General features: G+C 46.9%; 2 protein-coding genes and 1 non-coding gene across 4 annotated transcripts in view; 2 read left to right on the top strand and 1 right to left on the bottom strand.

Annotated features, from left to right (window-relative positions):
- Positions 1-21,877, bottom strand: part of PI4KA (phosphatidylinositol 4-kinase alpha) — a 130,809-nt gene extending 108,932 nt beyond the window's left edge. For both annotated transcript variants that reach the window (XM_049790638.1, XM_049790639.1), the window contains exons 1-3: positions 21,714-21,877; positions 3,770-3,886; positions 481-574 (exon numbers count right to left, since the gene is read on the bottom strand). In XM_049790638.1, coding sequence (XP_049646595.1) covers positions 481-574; positions 3,770-3,886; positions 21,714-21,851 — 349 coding nt within the window. In that variant the 5' untranslated portion in view covers positions 21,852-21,877. The remainder of the gene's footprint in view (positions 1-480; positions 575-3,769; positions 3,887-21,713) is intronic.
- LOC125995397 (U6 spliceosomal RNA) lies at positions 3,167-3,271 on the top strand. Its single transcript, XR_007490933.1, has one exon. It is a non-coding gene; the product is annotated as a U6 spliceosomal RNA (small nuclear RNA).
- A 327-nt stretch (positions 21,878-22,204) lies between the features above and the next one.
- Positions 22,205-23,849, top strand: part of SNAP29 (synaptosome associated protein 29) — a 28,178-nt gene continuing 26,533 nt past the window's right edge. The window contains exon 1 of the mRNA XM_049790730.1: positions 22,205-22,413. Coding sequence (XP_049646687.1) covers positions 22,222-22,413 — 192 coding nt within the window. The 5' untranslated portion in view covers positions 22,205-22,221. The remainder of the gene's footprint in view (positions 22,414-23,849) is intronic.

Raw genomic sequence — 23,849 nt, 5'->3', positions numbered from 1 at the left:
TCTGCCTTGCAATGCGCTGACCTAGGACAGACCACAGTTTGAACCCCTGGAGTCACATATGGTCCTCCGAGGCAGGAGCGATTTCTGAGCACATAGCCAGGAGTAAACCCTGAGTATCACCAGGTGTGCTCCCCCCCCCAAAAAAAAAAAACAAAAAAAAAACAAAAAAAGAAAATAGGCAGGTGACCCAATTCTGGCCAATGAGACATCAGAGAACAGTTTCTAAAGGTCTGAGTTTTTATTCTCAGAGTATAATGAAAGGGGGTTTGCTCTGGCTTTTGTTCACTCTAACCCAAGATCTCTGGATGACAGTGAGTTACGGCACATCATGTTGCCTCAGCCAGGGAGTTGTCCTATTGTCAGGAGAGGAACCACTAGAAGCAACCTTATGGATGTGAGAGTACAAATACTCATTTTTCACATACATAAAATATACACACTTTTCCTTATATTTATAAAAAACATTACTTAAAACATTACCTCTGCCTTTCCTAGCTGTGCTTTCTTCTACCCAATACACTTTTGGAAGACCTTTAAGAAGTCGAAGAAGGTAAGGAACCACAGAATCTTTGTGCTGGAAAAAAAAATTAGCATTTAATAAGATATGTGATGGAAAACCTTAACATATGTTAAGTCCAGAACAAATCATATCCACATCCTAATCATCTCAAAGAAGAACATTCACATCCTTTCTTCACACTAACATTTTGTTTCGTTTCGTTTGGTTTTTTGGTTTTTGGGCCCCACCAGCGGTGCTCAGGGGTTACTCCTGGTCATCTGCTCAGAGAAAGCTCCTGGCAGGCACGAGGGACCATATGGGACTCGGGGATTCGAACCAACCACCTTAGGTCCTGGATCAGCTGCTTGCAAGGCAAATGCCACTGTGCTATCTCTCCGGCCCCAAATTTTTGTTTTGTTTTGTTTTATTTTATTTTTGGGGTCACCACTGGCAGCATTCAGGTGTTACTCCTGGCTCTGCGCTCAGAAATTGCTCCTGGCAGGCACGGAGGACCATATGGGATGCTGGGATTCAAACCACTGTCCATCCTGATCTGCTGCGTGCAAGGCAAATGCCCACTGCTGTGCTATCTCTCCAGCCCCTAACACTAACACTCTAACAGGGGCCGGAGAGATAGCATGGAGGTAAGGTGTTTGCCTTTCATGCAGAAGGATGGTGGTTAGAATCCCAGCATCCCATATGGTCTGAGCCTGCCAGGAATAACCCCTGAGCGCTGCCAGGTGTGACTCAAACACACACACACACACACACACACTCACACACACACACACAAATCTATATCCAATGATCAAAACCAGAGAGATATTATAGTGAGTAGGATCTTACATGTTGTCAATCTGGTTTTTTTTGTTTTTTTTTTGTGGTTTTTGGGTCACACCCGGCAGTGCTCAGGGGTTATTCCTGGCTCCAGGCTCAGAAATTGCTCCTGGCAGGCACGGGGGACCATATGGGGCGGCGGGATTCGAACCGATGACCTCCTGCATGAAAGGAAAATGCCTTACCTCCATGCAATCTCTCCGGCCCCCCGCCAATCTGGTTTTATTTTTTTTTTTTGGTTTTTGGGCCACACCCGGCATTGCTCAGGGGTTATTCCTGGCTGTCTGCTCAGAAATCGCTCCTGGCAGGCACGGGGGACCATATGGGACACCGGGATTCGAACCAACCACCTTAGGTTCTGGATCGGCTGCTTGCAAGGCAAACACCGCTGTGCTATCTCTCCGGGCCCGCCAATCTGGTTTTAATGCCCAATGCCACATATTGTTCCCCAAGCAACATCAGGACTGATCCCTGTGTATGAAACCAGGAGTAAGTCCTGTGTATCACCAGATAAGGCTCAAAAGCAAAATCAGAGGACAGCGAGGTGGCACTAGAGGTAAGGTGTCTGCCTTGCAAGCACTAGCCAAGGATCAGGACCACAGTTCTATCCCTCGGCGTTCCATATGGTCCCCCCAAGTCAGGGACAATTTCTGAGTGCTTTGCCAGGAGTAACCCCTGAGCATCAAACAGGTGTGGCCTGAAAAACCAAAAAAAAAAAAAAAAAAAAAAAGCAAAATCATCGGCTGGAGAGATAGCACAGTGGTAAGGCATTTGTTTTAGATGCAGGAGGACAGTAGTTCGAATCCTGGCATCCCATATGGTCCCCCAAGCCTGCCAGGAGCGATTTCTGAGCATAGAGCCAGGAGTAACCCCTGAGCGCTGCCGGGTGTGACCCAAAACCAAAACAAACAAACAAACATAAAAAAAGCAAAAGCAAAAATAAATAATCAATCATTCACTTCAATTAGCTTGGTAAGATTTGAAAAACATTTAACATTTGGACCAGAGCATAGGGCATCTGCCTTATACATTGCTGACTCAAGTTTAATCCCCAGCATCCAAAAACAAAGCCAAGAAATAAAACCACTAACAAACCAAATAAATAAAACATAGTATAGTATTCAAAAAGCAAATCTTTGGGGCCGGAAAGGTGGCGCTAGAGGTAAGGTGTCTGCCTTGCAAGCGCTAGCCAAGGAACGGACCACGGTTCGATCCATCCCCCGGCGTCCCATATGATCCCCCCAACCCAGGGGTGATTTCTGAGCACATAGCCAGGAGTAACCCCTGAGCATCAAACGGGTGTGACCCAAAAGCCAAAAAAAAAAAAAAAAAAAAGCAAATCTTTATCTTGCACATTGTTGTTTTAGTCTGGTTTTTGTTTAGCCATCCCAGTGGTATTCAGGGATAACTCGGAGCTCAGGGATAACTTCCGGTGGGCTTAGAGGACTGTATGGGGTGCCAAAGGTCAAACTTGGCACATGACAGGCAAGTGCGCTACCTGTTATACCTGCTCTCCAGTTTCTACATGAACCACATACTCAAAAAAAGATATTATATAGAAAATATTCAGAAAATACTGTTCATTTAGGATAAAGAAATAGCTCAATAGACAGGAGCATTTGTGTTAGTTATATGTTGGGCACCCAGGTTCAATTCCTGATACTCCAAGGTCCCCCAAGATCAAGCCAGGAGTAGCTCCTGAACACTTCTGGGTATGGCCCAAAAATTAACAAAATACCGTCTTTCTTTTTGAAACAAAAATTGCTGAGTATGACCAATGAACATTTTACTTGAGAATAAATACAAGTCTACTTCAAAGGACTTACAATTGTGCTTGCTTTGGCTGTACATATACTAAAACTGGAATGATAGAGAAGATTAGCATGGCCCCTGTGCAAGGATGACATGCAAATTCATGAAACATTCCATATTTTTAAATAAAGGGCTTACAATTACTATGCAAAGATCTTTGTTTTGTTTTGTTTTTTGGGCCACACCCAGTGACACTCAGGGGTTACTCCTGGCTATGCACTCAGAAGTCCTCCTGGAAGGCTCAAGGAACTATATGGGATGCCGGGATTTGAACCAGGGTCTGACCTGTGTTGGCCACATGCAAGGCAAATGCCTTACCGCTGTGCTATCGCTCTGGCCTCAGCAGATACAAATTTAAACTACGATGAGTTTATTTTACAATGAAGAAACACTTTTTTCTTTTTTTTTTTTTTTTTTTTTTTTTTTTGTTTTTGGGCCACACCCTGTGACGCTCAGGGGTTACTCCTGGCTATGCGCTCAGAAGTTGCTCCTGGCTTCTTGGGGGACCATATGGGACGCCGGGGGATCGAACCGCGGTCCGTGCGCAGGCAAGGCAGGCACCTTAGCTCCAGCGCCACCGCCCGGCCCCGAAGAAACACTTTTAATTTAGTAAAATCTTACCTGAAGATCAGATTCAATGAGAAAAATGCCCAATGCAATCACTGCATCTCTCCGTCTTTCATCTAATTGGAAGATCCCATGGAAATCTACTGGGCACATACAAAGCAACTTTTGAACCTAAAATGTGAGACCAAAAATTAATTAATTAATTAATTAAAACAACATCAACACACCTTCCAAGTTCATCAGTAGTAGACATGGATGTGACTTGGCATGTATGAGAATTGAACTGGATCTCCACCATCATCACTACTGAGTTCAGTGAGTAATCATATATTTGGGGGGGTTCACACCCAGTGACAATAAGGGGTTACTCCTGGCTCTGCGCTCAGAAGTTGCTCCTGGAAGGTTCAGAGGACCATATAGGATGCCAGGAATCAAACTAGGATCCATCCTGGGTTGGCAGCATGCAAGGCAAACGCTCTATCATGTTATCGCTCTGGCTCGTATTTTTCTTGTGAAGCACATCTGCCTTATGGAGAAATCCTGAATAAAAAATGATTTGTTGGAGCCGAAGAGATAGCATGGAGGTAGAGCTTTCGTCTTGCATGCAGAAGGACGGTGGTTCAAATCCCGGCATCCCATAAGGTCCCCCAAGCCTGCCAGGAGCAATTTCTAAGCATAGAGCCAGGAGTAACCCCTGAGCGCTGCCGGGTGTAACCCAAAAACTAAAAATAATAATAATAATAATAATAATAATAATAATAATAATACTGAAGAATAAAAATGAAGGCAGAAGAGATGGATCAGGACACCTTCGCAGCAATCACACCAGTAAAGCAGTAACTAGAAAAAGTAGACAGAAGGTGACCAGCTCAGGAAATAATCTGGAGAAAACCTTGACAGGACCTGCTGGGTGACATGGGGAAGTGAGCAAAAGAACTGCAATTGCCTCTGTGCCACTAAAAATGAACTAAGATACAACCAGAATGATCTGAGTTCTAAAAACATTCCATACAGGAGCTGTTGAAGGAATGTTTACCTTAGAGTCAGTCAGATTAAAGGTAAAGATAATGTAAGGGAAACTGATGGAAATCTGGGAATATGAGGAAAAACTGGCAGAAATTTACAGGCATAAGGGGAGTGAAGGAAAATGATGAAGAATTCCGAGCATAATAAAAGCCTGAATCATCAGAGCATAGAAACTGAAGCAAAACAGTTTAGTACAAAATACTTTATTCTTCAAAGGCGCATCAGCTTTAACCACAATTTTGCTTTTCTAGGTCTGTTTGCTTATTTACATGCTTACTTCTGCATTTGAAGACATAAGAATGGAGTGGAGGGCCAAGGGCAGGAACAATAGCACAGTAGTAGGGCACTTGTCTTGCATGAGGTCAATCCAGGGCAGACCTTGGTTCAATTCCTGGCATCCTGTATGGTCCCTGTGCCTACCAGAAGTGATATATATATATATATACACATATACATATACATATATATGTACATATATATTTGGAGGGGGTTTGGATCACACCTGGCGACACTCAGGAACTACTCCTGGCTTTGTACTCAGATATCGCTCCTGGCAGGCTAGGGGGACCATATGGGATGCCAGGGATTGAACCCAGGTCTGTCCTGGGTCATCCATGTGCAAGGCAAACGCCCTACCACTGTGCTACTGCTCTGGTCCCAAGGTGTAATTTTGAGCACAGAGCCAGAAGTAACAATGAACACTGTCGAGTGTGGCCCCCACAAAAAAAAATATGTGTGTGTGAGTGTATAAGCACAAGTCAGAAGTGACCCCAGCAAACATGTGTGTGTACCATTGCAACTCCCAGTACTACAATCAGAACGTGTGTGTGCTCCATGACAAAATGTGTGTGATAACCCCCCAGCAAGCACCACAGCCATACCTATATGACCCCCAGGTCAAACTACAACAGTGCCAAAGGAAAGAGGGATGGAGATAAGATTCTATCCTCCCTCTAAGACCCATCAGTTATCTCCTATCTCTCAAAAATTTTCCATACACCATATGGGATATATTCGCTCCCTTCATACCTCTCAAAAGCTGAAATAATTGCCTTCACATCTTATGTTGAAGTTACTTGGTAGACAAACCATTCATCTCTGGTACCAGATTACTGCTGCGCATTGCCAGGAGTTCCCAAAATTAGAGCAAAATAAGACAAAAACCACTAGACCCCAAGCTTCCTTTACCATGTTGTAATAATGCCTGTCATACGATTGTGACTGGGAAAAGTGCTGCTATGCAACTGGGATAAATAAGTATTTGTTGCATGAGTGAGTGAGTTATATATAATATAATCACTTTCTCACAAGTCATGCAGTTCAGTTTGAGTTACAAATTCAATAAAATGACAGAAGAGGGCAAAAATGTTACAGTACAGTGGATGAGGAAGAGTAGGAGGCAGAGGTGGATGAAGGAGGAGGGATCAGGAGAGAAGAGACAACAGATTGATATTATCCTTTTTGGGGGGGCATACCTGGCAGTGCTCAGGAGTTACTCCTGGCTCTATGTTCAGAAATCGCTCCTGGCAGGCTCAGGGGACCATATGGGATGCCAGGATTTGAACCACTGTCCATCTGCATGCAAGGCAAACACCTTACTGCTGTGCTATCTCTCCGGCCCCATTAAAATGACAGGTACTTTCGTTTTGCTTTTTTTTGGTTTTTGGTTTTTGGGCCACACCCGGTGACACTCAGGGGTTACTCCTGGCTATGCGCTCAGAAGTAGCTCCTGGCTTGAGGGACCATATAGGACGCCGGGGGATCGAACCGCAGTTCATCCAAGGCTAGCGCAGGCAAGGCAGGCACCTTACCTCTAGCGCCACCGCCCGGCCAAGACAACAGATAAGTGTGCTTAGGATGTTGACTTGGAACACAGCCAACCCAGACTCGATCCCAGCACCCCATATGGTCCTCTGATCACTCCCCACAAGAGTAATCCCTGAATGCACAGCCAAAATCTGTCATAGAATTTTTTTTTTTGGTTTCTAGACCACACCCAGTGATGCTCAGGGATTACTCCTGGATAAGAGCTCAGAAATCCCTCCTGGGGCTGGAGCTGTGGCGCAAGCAATAAGTTTGATCCCCCCAGCATCTCATATGGTCCCCCAAGCCAGGAGCAATTGCTGAGCATATAGCCAGGAGTAATCTGAGAGTCACTGGGTGTGGCCCAAAAACAAATACAAAAAAATCGCTCCTGGCTTGGGGAACCATATGGGACACCAGGGGATTGAACTGAAGTCCATCCTACGCTAGCTAGCGCACAAGGCAGACGCCTACGGCTTTGCACCACTGCTCAGGCCTCAGGATAATTATTTTTTAAAGCAGTTTATTGATTGGTTGGTTGGGTTTTTGGGGTCACACCTGGTGATGCTCAGGATTTATTCCTTTCTCTGTGCTCAGAAATCGCTCCTGGAATGCTGGGAAGACCATATGAGATGCTAGGGAATCAAATCGAGGTCTGTACCAGGCTGGCCACATGCAAAGCAAATGTCCAACCGCTGTGCTACCACTCCAGCCCCTGGCATAGGGTTTTAAATTATTTTGAGCATAGGAGTCAGGCTTTGACATAAATGTCCTCAGGAATTTTATTCTGGGGGGTGTTGGTGGTCACACCCAGTGACGCTCAGGGGTTACTCTTGGCTATGTGCTCAGAAATCGCTCCTGGCTTGGAGGACCATATGGAACGCCGGGGGATCTACTGCGGTCCATCCTAGGCTAGCGCTCGCATCACAGATGCCTTACCACTTGTGCCACCGCTCTGGCCCTGTCCTCAGGAATTTAAACTCCTGTGAGTAAAACATCAGGAAATATGACTCCCCAATCCTATAGAAGTCATCATAAACCAAGTAAAAGAAACAGTTTTATGGACAGCAGCCTTCAGAATTATAGACAGTAGTGTTTGGACACAGCACATTTATGCCAAGTACTATTCTGCATTATCTAATCCTCACAACAATGTATTATAATAGTTATAAATCATTACCACTCTACAGGTGAAGAAACAGGGCCAAAGGAATAGCACAATGGGTGTGGTCAACCTGGGTTCAGGTTCAAGACCAACCAGGAGTGACTCCTGAGAATGGAGCCATGAAAAAGTCCTGAGCAGTGCAGGGTTTTGTTTTGCCAAAAACAAAACAAAGGGCCCGGAGAGATAGCACAGCCACGTTTGCCTTGCAAGAAGCCGATCCAGGACCAAAAGTGGTTGGTTCGAATCCCGGTGTCCCATATGGTCCCCCATGCCTGCCAGAAGCTATTTCTGAACAGACAGCCAGGAGTAACCCCTGAGCATCGCCGGGTGTGGCCCAAAAAACAACAAAAGGGGCCTGAGACCCAGGAGTAACCCCAGAGTGCTGCTGGGTGTGGCCCAAAAACCAATCAATCAGTAAATAAAATTTAAAAAACGAAACAAAAGGGGTCCCGGAGAGATAGCACAGCGGTCTTTGCCTTGCAAGCAGCCGATCTAGGACCTAAGGTGGTTGGTTTGAATCCCAGTGTCCCATATGGTCCCCCGTGCCTGCCAGGAGCTATTTCTGAGCAGACAGCCAGGAGTAACTGAGCACCGCTGGGTGTGGCCCAAAAACAAAAACAAAAAATACAGATGAAGAAACTATCATAAATGGGCAGGAGAGAGTGCAGTGAATCAGGCAACCTTGCATATAGTTGACTCAGGTTTAATCCTAGCATCCCTTATTATCCTCTGACTCCACCAGGAGTGAACCCTGAAGATCCCTAGCAAGTAGGAATAAGCCCTAGCACAGCCAGGTGTAATCCAAAAACTTATTGCTGAGGCCAGGGTGATAACACAGCAGTAGGGCATTTGTCTTGCATGCTGCCAGCCCAGGACAGACCCATGTTGGATCCCTAGCATCTCATCTGCTTCCCTAAGCTTGCCAGGAGCAATTTCTGAGCACAGAGCCAGGAGTAAGCCCTGAGTGCTGCCAGGTGTGATCCAAAAACAAAACAAAAACCTCAATAAATAAAACTTGGGGCAGAGCGGTGGCACAACCGGTAGGGCATCTGTTTTGCATGTGTTAACCTAGGAAGGACCTCGGTTCGATCCCCCAGCATCCTATATGGTCCCCCAAGCCAGGAGTGATTTCTGAGCACATAGTCAGGAGTAACCCCGAGCATCAACAGGTTTGGTCCAAAAAGCAAAAAATAAAACAAATAAAACATTGCTATACTATCTCCTGACCTCTAATTCTGTGTTTTATTTTGGGACACTGATTTTATGTTCAGGTATCACTCCAGGTGGACTTGGGGGACTATACAGGTATTAGGGATTGAACCGGGATTGACTGCATGAAAATCAAAGTCCCTACCTGCTGTACTAACTCTCTGCCCCACCCCTGCCTCTAATTTTAAGAATGAAAATAACACTTTTTGGGGGCCCAAAGATGAGCCCAATTTGAGCCTAACAGTTTGGCTGTTCTAATGATTTAACTCTGGGCTATAGACACAGGCTAAAGAAGATGATTGGACAGAAAGTATTTCTTAGAGACAGAAGAAAGAGTACAGTGGATAAGGCAATTGCCTTGCATGGGACCAACCCATGTTCCACTCCCAGTCTCCCAAATGGTCCCCAGGTGGGGGGTGGGAGGGAGAGAGGGAGGGGGGAAGGAAGTGAGAAAGGGAGAGAGAAATGGAGGGAGGGAGGGAGAGAGGGAGGGAGGGAGGAAGAGAGGGAGAGAGGGAGGGAGGAAGGGAGGAAGGAAGGAAGGAAGGAAGGAAGGAAGGAAGGAAGGAAGGAAGGAAGGAAGGAAGGAAGGAAGGAAGGAAGGAAGGAAGGAAGGAAGGAAGGAAGAGAGGGAGAGAGGGAGAGAGGGAGGGAGGAAGGGAGGAAGGAAGGAAGGGAGGAAGGAAGGAAGGAAGGAAGGAAGGAAGGAAGGAAGGAAGGAAGGAAGGAAGGAAGGAAGAGAGGGAGGGAGGGAGAGAGGGAGGGAGGGAGGGAGGGAGGGAGGAAGGGAGGAAGGGAGGGAGGAAGGGAGGAAGGAAGGGAGGAAGGGAGGAAGGGAGGAAGGGAGGAAGGGAGGAAGGGAGGAAGGGAGGAAGGGAGGGAAGGAGGGAAGGAGGGGAGGGAGGGAAAGGCATATTTTTACTTTTCTTCCCAGCCTACAAAGAAAACATAAAATCAACAAAATTAAAATAGTTTTAAAATAAAAATTTAAAATAAGTTTTCCAGGATTTTACAACAAGTATTTTGTTGAGATAGAGCTTCTAAACATGTAAGATGGCACCCAGCTATTAAACCAAAACAAAAGCGTTCCCTCAGCTTCCCCTTTCCTTTAAATGTCTCCCCCTTTGATATGCAAAAGCCCACCTGGATCCCCTGACCTTCCCCTCCCTGATGAATTGGTATTGGTTTGGCTCGGCACACTCAGAAAGACACCACAAGGGTGAATCCACTGACTCCATGACTCTCTCCTCACTAGTTGGTTTATTAATCCTTCATGGTTACCTGCATCAGATCCGTCCCTTGGGGGGTAGAAACACAGCATGTGGGATGATCTCACAAACTGTGGGGATTTATTTTACAGAAACTGTCATTAACAAACTCTGAGAGATGATCAGGAGTGCTTTTAATTACAGAAAGGGAAGGGACTCTATATATTACAAGAAGGTGGCTAATGAGTCTAGGACCACTGGGAAGCAAAATGGTAATCCACTCAGACAGACTTTGATAATCCTCTCAACAGTACTTTAACCCAAAGTTATTAAGAGAGTGATACCAGGGCCCAGAGAGATAGCACAGCGGCGTTTGCCTTGCAAACAGCCGACCCAGGACCAAAGGTGGTTGGTTCGAATCCCGGTGTCCCATATGGTCCCCCATGCCTGCCAGGAGCTATTTCTGAGCAGACAGCCAGGAGTAACCCCTGAGCACCGCCGGGTGTGGCCCAAAAAACAAAAAACAAAAAAAAGAGAGTGATACCAGGTGAAGTGTTGTTACTATCTGGATAGGACCACACCCAGTAAGTGAGGTCCCAGAGTACAAGAACACAAGTGAGGGGCCGGAGAGATAGCATGGAGGTAAGGCATTTGCCTTGCATGCAGAAGGACAGTGGTTTAAACCCTGGCATCCCATATGGTCCCCCGAGCCTGCCAGGAGCAATTTCTGAGCATAGAGCCAGGAGTAACCCCTGAGCACTGCCAGGTGTGACCCAAAAATCAACAACAACGACGACAACAAAAAGACAAGTGTACCTAGGACCTCATTTCTGGGTGATATGGATTCTACCACTTTCTGCTATGGAGGAGCTCTACACCTGGGGGTGTTCAATGGCAAAGCAGTGGTGGAGACTCAAACCCAGGACTCCTTCATGCAAAGGAGCCGTCTCTACCAGATCTCTACCTGGCAGACCCAGGTTCTGCCACCGGAGCTGTATTCCCAGCCCCCATTAACGTGAATTCAGATGACCAAAGTAAGGAGCCAGCAAACTCAGGAGCAAATATAATGCTCTCCCAAGCCTGTATGACTAACGAGAAAATAACAGATGAGACTCAACCATAACAGTGGATGTAGGTATGGCATTTAGGTCAAAATAAAGCATTACTAACTAAATAGTCGATGGATTTTTTTTTCCCAAGAGTGTAACTTTTGTTATTTGAAACCTCTGGGAAGAAAACAAAATTCCCTGAGAAACAGAGATAAATAAGCTTTAATGATTATGAAAGGGTTTTATTTGTCACTCAAGTAAGTCGCCCTCTCTGAGCATAATGAATGTAGGAAGATATTTTCCGAGTGGCTCAGAGTTAAATGGTGAACAAAAGCGACTATGACAGTACGCATGGAGCTGGAGAAGAAGGTGGAACAAACAGCACCTGCTCCTACACGATGCCCTAGATGGGGATTTCTTCCGTGGTGTTCTTTGGTCATATACAAGCTGTGCGTTGGCAGAGTTTTCTGCTTCGTGCCGCACAGGCAGCACTGCACAAGCCTTCATAGGAAATGGGATGAGTCACCATTTGTAAGCACTGCTCTTGTGCCTGAGATGACACATACAAACCCACATCTCCGATTTTTGGCACACGAATTCAAATGGTAATAGCCCAACCATCAAAAAAGCTGTGCTGAGTCATAAGAGGCTCTGATTTTTTTTTATTCCAGTTCTGCTGCTACTTAACTAAGCACACCAAAAGTAGGGGCAAAAATTGAATGCTTTGTGTGTCTATTTCTGGGAAAGGTGGGCAAAACACAAAGGGTGATATGTACAGAAGCATACAGATGCCTGTTTGTGTGTTAAAAGTATGCCAGTATTGGAGCCAGAACTATAGTACAGCAGATAGGGTATTTGCCTTACACATAGCAGACACAGGTTCAATCCCCAGCATCCCAAGTGGTCTTTTGAGCCCACCAGGAGTAATTCCTGAGTGAAGAGACAAGAGAAAACCAAGCACCACCAGATGTGGTCCAAAACAACAAAGAAATACAGATCAGAGAGGAAGGTATTTTGCCTTTCATGCATATAATTGACCAAGGAGGGCTCCATTAGATGTTTTCTGAGTACCACTAGCACAGAGCCAGCCAGGTCTAGCCCTTAAGCACTGCCTGGTGTATCCTAAACCATTCCCTAAAAAAAAAAAAATAAAAACCAATTATGCCAGTATTAATAAGACATCTTTCTCAAATCTGTCTCTTCAAATGTAGAATTACTAGGGTTGGAGAGACAGTGGGTAGGGCATTTGCCTTGCATGCAGCAGACCTGGGAGACAGGGTTCAATCCCTGGCATCCCATATGGTCCCCTGAGCCTGCCAGGAGAGATTTCTATGCTCAGAAACTGCTCCTGGCAGGTTTGGGGGACGTTATGGAATGCCAGAATTCGAACCACCATCCTTCTACATACAAGGCAAGTGCCCTACCTCCATGCTATCTCTCGGACCCATGCCAGGAGCAATTTCTGAGCGCAGAGCCACGAGTAACCCCTGAGGGCTGCCGGGTGTGTCCCAGAAACAAACCAAAAAAAAAAAAAAAAAAAAAACAAACGAAATCTACATTAATGGACTGGAGAAATAGAACAGCACAGCACAGTGGTAGGGCATTTGCCTTGCAGGAGGCCAACTCAGGATCAACAGTGTTCGAATCCTGGCATCCCATAGGGTTAGTCCCCTGAGCCTGCCAGGAGCGATTTCTGAGCTCAGAGCCAGTAAAAGTAACCCCTGAGCGTCGCCGGGTGTGACTGAAAAACCAAAAATAAATAAATAAATAAAAATAAGAGAGAGAGAAACAAAATCTATATTAAAGTTCCTCAAGCCTTTGAAGAACACTAAGACATACCAGTAAGGGGTGGTATCCAAATGCTGGACAAACAACAAAGAACAAACAGTGAATTCTTGAAATAAATGGTTCCCTAGGTTCCTAGCCAGGAAACACTCAAAACATTCAGCAGAGTCCACAGAAAAACCACACCTTAGATGGTAGAACTGAACTATTACTGAGATAAAAAGTTCAGGATGTATGTTTTATTTTTCACCTGTGCCAGTGGTTGAAGCAGAGCCTCACATACATAAGACAAGTGTTCTACTACTGTGCTATTCCCCAATCTGTTTAGTTACTTATTTTATTGGGAAGGGGGGGGGGCTTACATAGCATGTGCTGGGACCACCAAGGCTATACCCATTGGTGCTAAGGATCCACGTGAAGTCCAAGATCAAACCCAAAGTCCTATGCATGTACTCCAGTTCTTTGGGCCATCTTCCTACTGAAGTAAGTTACTTTAGACCTGTCCTCACAAAGTTTTAAAATTGGAACTAGAAACTGGGACTTACCTTGCACTCGGCCAACCTGGTTTCAATCCCCAGCACCCAGTCTAGACAAGTCTGTTAAATCCTCCAGAGCCAGAAGTAAGCCCTGTACAAGCCCAAACCCAAACAAAACAAAAAACTGCTGTACAGGGCCAGAGGAGATAGCTCAAAAGTCTAGAGGGAACTGGAGCATTAGGACAGCAGGAAGGGCTCTTGCCTTGCACGAGGCCAACCCAGGTTTAATCCCCAGCATTCTATGTGGTGCCCCAAGCACCACCAGGAGTGATTCCTGAGCACCACTAGGTGTAGCAAACAAATAAAAGGGCCCAAGGGCATGCATTGATAGCCATGGGTGTGGGGGGGAGAAATGTCCCATTCCTGGTACTGTGTGTCCCTCATCCCAAGCACAGAACATGTACAACCATTCATGATTCAATGAATTCAATCCTCAGGGGCTGGAGAGACAGTACAGCAAGTTAGGCATTTGCCTTGACAGTACAGCAAGTTAGGCATTTGCCTTGATTATGGAGTTGATACCTGCACCCCATATGGTTCCCTGAGCCCTGCCAAACTGGGTCAATCCCCAGCACTATAATATTATAGTCCACCAAGCGTGGTCAGAAGTGATCCCTTAGCACAGAGCTAGGGATAAACCCTGAGCACAGCTGGGTGTGATCCTCAAACAAAAAATTTTGAATTCAATCTTCACTCAGAAAAACCCCACACACCAACTGTGATCCTGACGTTACTGTCATTTGTGATCCTTTACAGCACAAGAATATTCACTCTCTGGGACACCACACACCAAGTCTGTGTGTCACATCCCGTTAAAAACTACAACTAAGTGTGCAATTTTTTGGTTTGGTTTTGGTTTTGGTTTCTGGGCCACACCGGGAGGCGCTCAGGGGGTTACTCCAGGCTTGAGTTCAGAAATCACTCCTGGCAGGCTCAGGATGCCAGGGATCGAACATGAGTTGGTTTGTGCAAGGTAAATGTCCTACTGCTGTACTATCTCTCCGGCCCCTTATGTTACAATATTTTAAAGAAAATACAAAAATGGGGTTGGTGTGGGTAGGGCGTTTGCCTTGTAAGAAGTTAACCCATACGGTCCCCTGAGCCTGCCAGGAGCAGTTTCTGAGCGCAGAGTCAGGAATAAATCGAGTGCCACTAGGTGTGCCCCCCCCAAAAAAAAAGAAAATAAAATAAAAAAGAAAGAAAATATCAAAATAGTCTGAGAAAATAAAAGAAACACAGGGGCCAAAAAATAGTGAAGCTGGGGCCTGAGAGATAGCACAGTGGTAGGGCATTTGCCTTGCATGTGGCCGACCCAGGACTGACTCAGTCGATTCCCAGCATCCCATGTGGTCCCAAAGCCTGCCAGGGGCGATTTTTGAGCACAGAGCCAGGAGTAACCTCTGAGCACTGCTGAGTGTGGCCCAAAACCAATCAATCAATCAATCAATAAAGTTCAAATAAAAAAAAGAAAAAAGAAAATTGTACAGCAGCAAGGAAGGTGCTGGCTTTGTACCCAGTCACCCTAGGTTTTTTAACCTTGGTACCCCATCAGGTTTGATTCCTGAACCCTGTCAGGGTGATGTTCCCTGAGCACAGAGCATCCAGAAAAAAAAAAACTCTGAGCATCCAGAAATAAGCCCTGAGCATTGCTGAGTCAAGGTTTATTCCAAAAAAAAAAAAAAAGCCAAGATGTTTTCCAAAATGCCAATATACATGAGAAGCAACTAAAAAAAAAAATTTAGAAATAAGTAATCAAGAAAATGAAATGCAAGGTAAAGCAATTAAAGCAATGATCAGAATAGTTGCTGTGGGACCTGGGGCTACAGGGAGGGATCAGAGAAAACTGCATTTCCACTGGTTACAAACAGGAGAACAGGTGCAGCCAGGAGTCAGAAATAGAACTCTGTGCTCTTTGGGGCAGCAAATGGCTAGGAAAGATCAATTTTGAGACTCCCTGAAGGCGCCGATGTAAACAATGCAGCTGAAATAACCATCCTAACAGTTAGATCTCAGGCCATGAAACATTCAAGGACTCTTCTAGGTCATTCTAAACTCTGCATCTGGGACACACACGAGTCACCTTCTTTCCTCTCAGCCTTATCTCCACCTCTTTCTTCAGATATCTATTTTTCTGACTATCCCTGCTATCTTCTGCTCTTCATTGTCCAACTAGTGCTTTCAGGCTTCTCTATCTGAAATGCCCTTTGCTCTGCCCGTGAATTACTCTTTTTCTATTATGCTTGTTCATTTGTTTGTTTGTTTGTGTTTGTCGGTCACCTGGCAATGCTCCTGTGCTCTTGGCTCTGTTCTCAGGTACCATTCCTGCTAGTGCTCAGGAGTGCTCAGGGGACCATATGGGATATTGGGGATCGAACCTGGGCTGGTTGGCATCCAAGGCAAGCACTTTACCAACTGGACTATCTCTCCAGCCCAGCCCAGCCCTCTGACTCTCTGGTGAGTGAGAGTGTTTAATAACATTGCAAGTATAAAAGTGATAGTAATATGATACCTCAATAAAAACAACTGATTAAAATGTCAATAGGGACAGAGAGATAACATAAAGGTAAGGCATTTGCCTTGCGGCAGAAGGACGGTGGTTCGAATCCCAGCATCCCATATGGTCCCCCGAGCCTGCCAGGAGCAATTTCTGAGTGTAGAGCCAGGAGTAACGCCTGAGCGCAGTGAGTGTGACCCAAACCCAGCCCCAAAATAAAAATAAAATAAAATGTCTTAATAATATAACAATGGAATCAGAGAGATAGCAGAACATATAGGATGCTTGCCTTGAATGTGGTCAACCCAGGTTCAATCCCTGGGACCTTTACAGCCCCCTGAGTCCCTGAGTCCAGTATGAGTAATCCCTGAGTAAAGAGCCAGGTAGAAGCCCTGAGCACCACTAAGTATGGTCCCCCACAAAAAAAAAAGAAAGAAAAGAAGAAAAGGTTATCATCATCACTTCCAAGCTAGGACGGACCGCGGTTCGATCCCCGGCGTCCCATATGGTTCCCCCAAGCCAGGAGCGACTTCTGAGTGCATTGCCAGGAGTAACCCCTGAGCGTCACCGGGTGTGACCCAAAAACCAAAAAAAAAAAAAAAAAGAGTGGATTAAGTAATGGTCTGTAGAAGAACATAGATAGGTAAAGTTCTCAACGTGCCCAAGGTATTCAGGGCTGCCTGAATTACCAAAGACCAGCTGAAGTGTCATATCTGAGGTTCAGAAAAAAGTTACCTCCTCAGGACCAGAGCATAGTCCAGTGGGTAGGGCACTTTACCTTGCACACAGCAGATCCGGGTTTGATACCAGAATCCCTATGATTCCCTGAGCACTGCCAGCAGTAATTCCTGAGTGCAGTCAGGAATATCCCTGAGCACCACCAGGTCTGGTCCCAAAACAAAACAAAACAAAACAAAGCGAAACACCACACTCTGGTTTTCACCACTACAGTAAAAAGGTATCAGCAGAGAAAAGACAAGGGTGGAACCCAGAGGAGTTCAAGCTTTCTTTTGTCCTCTTACAAGGGACACATAAGCACACACTTCATCCTCTACAGCAATGTAATAACAAATGTGCAGTGGGTGAACCTTAGAGGCACAGCACTCCAGGTTTTTAATTGGGAGTTGGTCACACAGGCAATGGCTGCCAACAATCATCAAAACGGTGAATCAACCCCATTAGGGAATTAAGGAAACAGTGCAAATGCATAAGTCCCAGATGTCAGTCAAGGACCAGCCTATCGAGCCCCCTAGAAGACAAGAGCCTGGGACTTGCTCTGCTAACTCTTTTCTAAAATAATAGGTGCATCTTCTAAAAGACCAAAATACCTCCAGATGTAAAATTTACTATTAGGACAACACCAATCAAAAAGACTATGTTGGGGACCCGGAGAGATAGCACAGCAGTGTTTGCCTTGCAAGCAGCCGATCCAGGACCAAAGGTGGTTGGTTCGAATCCCGGTGTCCCATATGGTCCCCCGTGCCTGCCAGGAGCTATTTCTGAGCAGACAGCCAGGAGTAACCCCTGAACACCGCCGGGTGTGGCCCAAAAAGCAAAAAAAAAAAAAAAAAAAAAAAAAGACTATGTTAATTAGCTGTAAATACACTGTAACCTTGACAACTGAAGCATTTAATATGAGCTACTTGTATGTTACAAAATCTAACAAGGTAACAATTACAAAATGTTCTTGTGCTTACTAAAGAAGGCTGAGAGGATTATTCAATTGCAAGTGCATTTTTTTAGTTACCAATTAGGAAATGGTGTGATCCCTGTGAGAAATGCAGGACCAGGGGCAGAGCAGTGGCGCTAGAGGTAAGGTAAGCCTTGCAATCACTAGCCTAGGACGGACCTCGGTTCCATCCCCCCGTGTCTCATATGGTCCCCCCAAGCCAGGAGCTATTTCTGAGCGCAGAGCCAGGAGTGACCCCTAAGCATCAACGGGTATGGCCCCAAAACAAAAACAACAATAAAAAAAAGAAATGCAGGTCAGGAGCCAGAGAGATAGCACAGCAGTAGGGAGTTTGCCTCACACACAGCTGACCCAGGAAGGACAAGGTTTAAATTCTGGCATCCTATATGGTTCCCCGTGCCTGCCAGGAGCGATCTCTGAGCGCAGAGCCAGGAAGTAACCCCTGAGCGCCACCAAGTGTGACACCCCCCCCAAAAAAAAAAATACAGGACCATCTATTTTTTTTTTTTTGTGGTTTTTTTTTGGGTCACACCTGGCAGTGCTCAGGGGCCACTCCTGGCTCCATGCTCAGAAATTGCTCCCGGCAGGCACGGAGGACCATATGGGACGCCGGGATTCGAACCGATGACCTTCTGCATGAAAGGCAAACGCCTTACCTCCATGCTATCTCTCCGGCCCCTAAACTAAATTTTTTTTTTTTTTTTTTTTTTTTGGTTTTTGGGCCACACCCGGTAACGCTCAGGGGTTACTCCTGGCTATGCGCTCAGAAGTCGCTCCTGGCTTGGGGGACCATATGGGACGCCGGGGGATCGAACCGCGGTCCGTCTCCTAGGCTAGCACAGGTAAGGCAGGCACCTTACCTCCAGCGCCACCGCCCGGCCCCAACCCTAAACTAAATTTAAAATTTTTTTTTTTTTTTGTGGTTTTAAGAAAAGAATTTCTTTTTTTTTTTTTTTTTTTTTTTTTTGGTTTTTGGGCCACACCCGGCATTGCTCAGGGGTGACTCCTGGCTGTCTGCTCAGAAATAGCTCCTGGCAGGCATGGGGGACCATATGGGACACCGGGATTCGAACCAACCACCTTTGGTCCTGGATCGGCTGCTTGCAAGGCAAACACCGCTGTGCTATCTCCCTGGGCCCAGGACCATCTTCTTAACATCATGTAATTCCCAGTATTCTCTTCTTTCCTCAGTCCAACCATCAAACTCCTGGTTTGCTTTTTATGGCTCCCCACTAAGAAGATAATGTGCCTAAATGGTATGAATTTGATTTCATAAACCAGCCCTGTGAACCATCATCAGTCATGCTCATTTAGTGTTAACAGTTATTTCATTAGGTCCTGTGCCTGTCTTTCTCTGTATCTTTTTTTTTTTTTTTTTTTTTTGGTTTTTGGGCCACACCCGGCAGTGCTCAGAGGTTACTCCTGGCTGTCTGCTCAGAAATAGCTTAGCTCCAGGCAGGCACAGGGAACCACATGGGACACCGGGATTTGAACCAACCACCTTTGGTCCTGGATCGGCTGCTTGCAAGGCAAACGCTGCTGTGCTATCACTCCGGGCCCTTTTTTTTGGTTTTTGGGCCACAGCCGGTGACTCAGCTCAGGGGTTACTCCTGGCTATGCGCTCATAAATCGCTCCTGGCTTGGGGGACCATATGGGACGCCGGAGGATAGAATCGCAGTCTGTCCTAGGTTAATGCTTGCAAGGCAAACGCCCTACTGCCTACACCACTGCTCTGGCCCCTCATTTTTTTTTTTTCCATCTTTCCAATACTCCTGTGAGCATTGACCTTGTATTTGCAGGACAAAGCAGAGGATCAAGTTGGAGAACTGACCTGCCTAGACTCCTATTAACATTGACAAGTGATACAGGATTTAAATTCAGGCAGCGCATTTTTACAGCTCAGATTCTTTTCACTTTATTGTACTCTTTCAGTTGAAAATCAGGTTCACATCGCCTGTCCTGCAAGTAACTAATAAAAGTGTGAGAACCTACAAAAAGCCATGTACAAAAACACTCTACCAAAGTACCTAAAAGGGCCTTTTAAGATAAAGAAAGCATCTTGGGGGGGCAGAACATATGTTTAGCAAAGTGAAGCGCTGAGTTCCATTCTCTCCCCACTCCTGCTGCCCCAGCACTGCCAGGTATAAATGTAGTGATCAAGAACCAGCAGGTGTGGCCCTGGGCCCTGCCATCTCCAGCAATCCTGGGGTCCAGTACCTCTGGACTAGGGCCCCTATACAAATAAGAAGGGGGGGCAGAGAGATAGTAGAGCAATGGGGCATTTGCCTTGCACGCAGCCAATCCAGGACAAACAGTGGTTCGATCCCTGGCATCCCTTATGGTCTCCCATGCCTGCCAGAAGCGATTTCTGAGCGCAGACAGGAGTAACTCCTGAGCGCAGGCAGGTGTGACCCAAAAACAAACGAAAAAGAAAAGTAGTAACTATGGAAAAATAAGTCCACGCACCCTCAGAGTTCACACCTATCGTGGGAGGCATCGCTCAGATGCAGGGTAAAGAGCTGTCATCGACTCCTCTCCTTGGGCACCCCCTGAACACCTCACGTCTAAAATACTACCTCATTTCTCAGATGAGGAGCCAGAACCCCAAGTTCCTTGTCCCAGACAACGCACAATAAGCAGCAGCGATGGGGCCAAATTTAGCTCTTTTTCGCTTGCACACCCACCTGAGCTGCCTTTCACCTTTAAACCCAAGAAAGCAGTTCCTCTTGTAGGAGGATTTCTCTGAAGCAATCTAGCCGCTGACAGTCCACTCCCCTTCTACACACACCTACACACACAGAGGTCCGTCCTACATATGGTCCTTTCACACACAGACTCATCCATGATCCCTTCAATACATACACATACAAAATGCAAATATTATAAATGCAAAACTCACCTTAGGACATATACTTAACACACATACATCCAGGTTCTCTTTCTATCCATATACATGCATTTTCTGAACACTTATACACACACACAGTCATTTCAAGGGTCCAACGCCCCCCCCCCCCACCTCATCCATCAATCCCCTAGGTGCTCAACTGGTCTGCAATGTGTCCCAGAAAAAAAATATCTCTCCCAGGGGCCGGAGAGATAGCATGGGAGGTAGAGCATTTGCCTTGCATGCAGAAGGACGATGGTTTGAATATCCCAGCATCCCATATTATGGTCCCTAGAGCCTGCCAGTAGTGATTTCTGAGTGCAGAGCCAGGAGGACCCCCTGAGCGCTGCTGGGTGTGACCCAAAAACCAAAATAAGTAAATAAAAATAACAATTAGAGAAATAACTACATTGACAACTATCCTAACGATGCGAATGAATGAAGTAGAAAATAGAGTACAGGCGGGATTGGGTGGGGAGGAGGGAGATCTGGGACCTTGGTGATGGGAATGTTGCACCGGTGAAGGGGGGTGTTCTTTACATGACTGAAACCCAACTACAATCGTGTTTGTAATCAAGGTGTTTAAATGAAGATATGTAAGGGCCGGAGAGATAGCTTGAAGGTAGGGCGTTTGCCTTGCATGCAGAAGGACGATGGTTCGAATATCCCGGCAACCCTTATTAAGGTCCCCCTCCCCGAGCCTGCCAGGAGTGATTTCTGAGTGCAGAGCCAGGAGGAACCCCTGAGCGCTGCTGGGTGTGACCCCAAAACCAAATAAATAAAAAAAATTATATAGATATATATATCCCATTCCTTGGACCCCGAGATTCAAAACATAATAAATAAATAAATGCTTCCCCCCCCAAGGTCACAGTGGCAGACCCAGAGCCAAAATGGGGACGACGCTGCTCCTGTCACCCCCGACCCCAATGATGTCACAAGGTGCCCATTGCAGACACTCCAGCAGCCCGGCCTGGCCTCCCCGAGGAGCCAGCCCTTTGGGGGTCCGGCCACCTCGCCCTCGAGACCCCAAGCCAAACGCCCAGCTCCTGCCAACCTGGCAGGTCCCGGGCGACTGACTCCAGGGGGGTCCCCACCTTGCCCCCCCAGGTCGTGATCCCCAGGCCCCGCAAGGCCGCCGCTACCTTTTCCAGAGCCGCGGGTCTCTGCACCGCCAGGGAACGGGCCAGCGACAGGACCGTGTTGAAATAAAAACCCCGGGACGCAGAACCAGAACCGCCGCCGCTGCCAGCAGCTCCCTGGGCCGCGGCTGCAGCCATCATCGCGCGCGCAGCCGGGGGGCGCCGCCGCCGCCACCGCCGCCGCCGCCGGCGCACACTGCGCAGGCGCGGCCGCCTCCGGCTTTTTTCCCCGTCACGTGATCTTACGTCATGGGGGCGTGTCCAGGGAAGGGAGCGGCTCCCATCGCGGAAGTAGGGGGGAGACGAGCCTCGCTCTCGCTCTCAAGCCAAAGCCTTGCGAAGTGAGAGGTTATTTCTTCCCCCCCGCGCCGCTGAGCATGATGGGTCCGACCTGGGTGGGCGTGGCCAGAAAGTACGGGCGGAAGTAGCCCGCGTCGGCGTCAGCGAATTCGGAACTGTGGGTACTTCCGCCCTTCTGTGCGCCTTTTCCTCTTCACTTGCTCTTGCTCCCATGTCGGCCTACCCTTCCAGCTGCAACCCGTTCGACGACGATGGCGAGGACGAGGTGGCCCGCCCGCCCGCCGATCGGCAGCAGGCCCTGCGACAGGAGGTGATGCGACGGGCCGAGGCCACGGCCGCCAGCTCCAGCAGGTCCTTGTCCCTCATGTACGAGTCCGAGAAAATCGGGGTGGCCTCCGCCGAGGTGAGTGAGCTGGGGCTGACTTAACCTGTCAATCCACCTGCGTGGGTTTTGTACCTCCAGCTTTTGGGGTCACCACCGAGCAGAGGTTTTGGCCTTTGGGTGTGCGTTGACTTTTAATAATGATGGGTCAATTCGAATACAGGTCCTTGGGAATCAGCCCCCTGAGCTTTTGGGGGGCTGGGGGTGTGGATCAGGGTTTGGACAGTTGCGTGCATGAGGCCCTGGGTTCCTTCTAGGGATTTGTTGTTGTTCTTGGCTTCGTTGGATTTTTTTTTTTTTTTTATCACCCGGCAGTGCTTAGGGGTTACTCCTGGCTCTGTGCTCAGAAATCACTCCTGGCAGACATTGGAGACCTAATGGGATGCAGGGATTCGAACCACCTTTGGTCCTGCCTGGGTCGGTAGCTTGCAAGACAAAAAAAAAAAAAAAAAAAAAAAGCCCTTTTTTTCTACTGCTAAGGTAATTGTGTCCTGGACTGTCCAGGGAGACAAGTGCTGAAGAGCAGGGCCTGGCTTAGTCAACTGGAGGGGGTCTGTAAGAGACGCACACTGTTCGGTGGGCTTCAGAATCCTTGAGCCAGGACCGCACTCTCCCTCTGGGAGAGATTGCATGAAGATTTGGCAATGCTTAGCTGTCACCCTTACCATCTGACTAGATCCCGGCTGGTTAAATAAGCTGCTGGATAGGCCAGAGCCTGTCTTTCATCAGCTCGTCTTTACTTCCCACATCCAAAATAACTATGTCTTCAATACTCTCATGTCTGCACAATTGCTTCACTTTTGTCAGTTCATCTATGCTCTGAGAGTGCAGTCTGTAGTCTTTAAGTGAATGAACTTTACTTTCCCCCACTTTAGGCACCCTGTTCTCTTTAGCCTCTGAATAAAATCAATTTGTTTGGTAAGAATACAAGGAAAACTTATGAAGTGTATTATTAGACTACTAATACACTCCCTAGGAATAATTCATAGTAGGCAATTATAGCTATGAGATAGACTGAGGAAGTTCAAGTACCATCTTTCTTCTTGGATCTCTGTGACTGATACTTTCCCCCAGCAGAGTTCATTCTGATTGATCACTTGTGGTCTTGGACTGTTTAAAGTCTCTTGATTTTTGGGACACACCCGGCAGCACTCACCGGTTACTCCTGGCTCTGCACTCAGAAATCACTCCTGGCAAGCATGGGGGACCAAAGGGATGCCAGGATTCAAACCACCATTCGTTCTGGATCAACTGCATGCAAGGCAAATGCCCTACCGCTGTGCTATCTTTCTGGTTCCTCTTGATTAATTTGTTAAACTGTCATCTCTATTATTATTTTTTATTTTTTGGTTTTTGGGCCACACCCGGCGTTGCTCAGGGGTTACTCCTGGCTGTCTGCTCAGAAATAGCTCCTGGCAGGCACGGGGGACCATATGGGACACTGGGATTCGAACCAA

This window comes from Suncus etruscus, chromosome 17 (genome assembly GCF_024139225.1).
Source record: "Suncus etruscus isolate mSunEtr1 chromosome 17, mSunEtr1.pri.cur, whole genome shotgun sequence".
NCBI lineage: Eukaryota > Metazoa > Chordata > Mammalia > Eulipotyphla > Soricidae > Suncus > Suncus etruscus.
The sequence above is the reverse complement of the archived record's forward strand: the minus strand, read 5'-3'. Positions and strand labels throughout refer to the sequence as shown.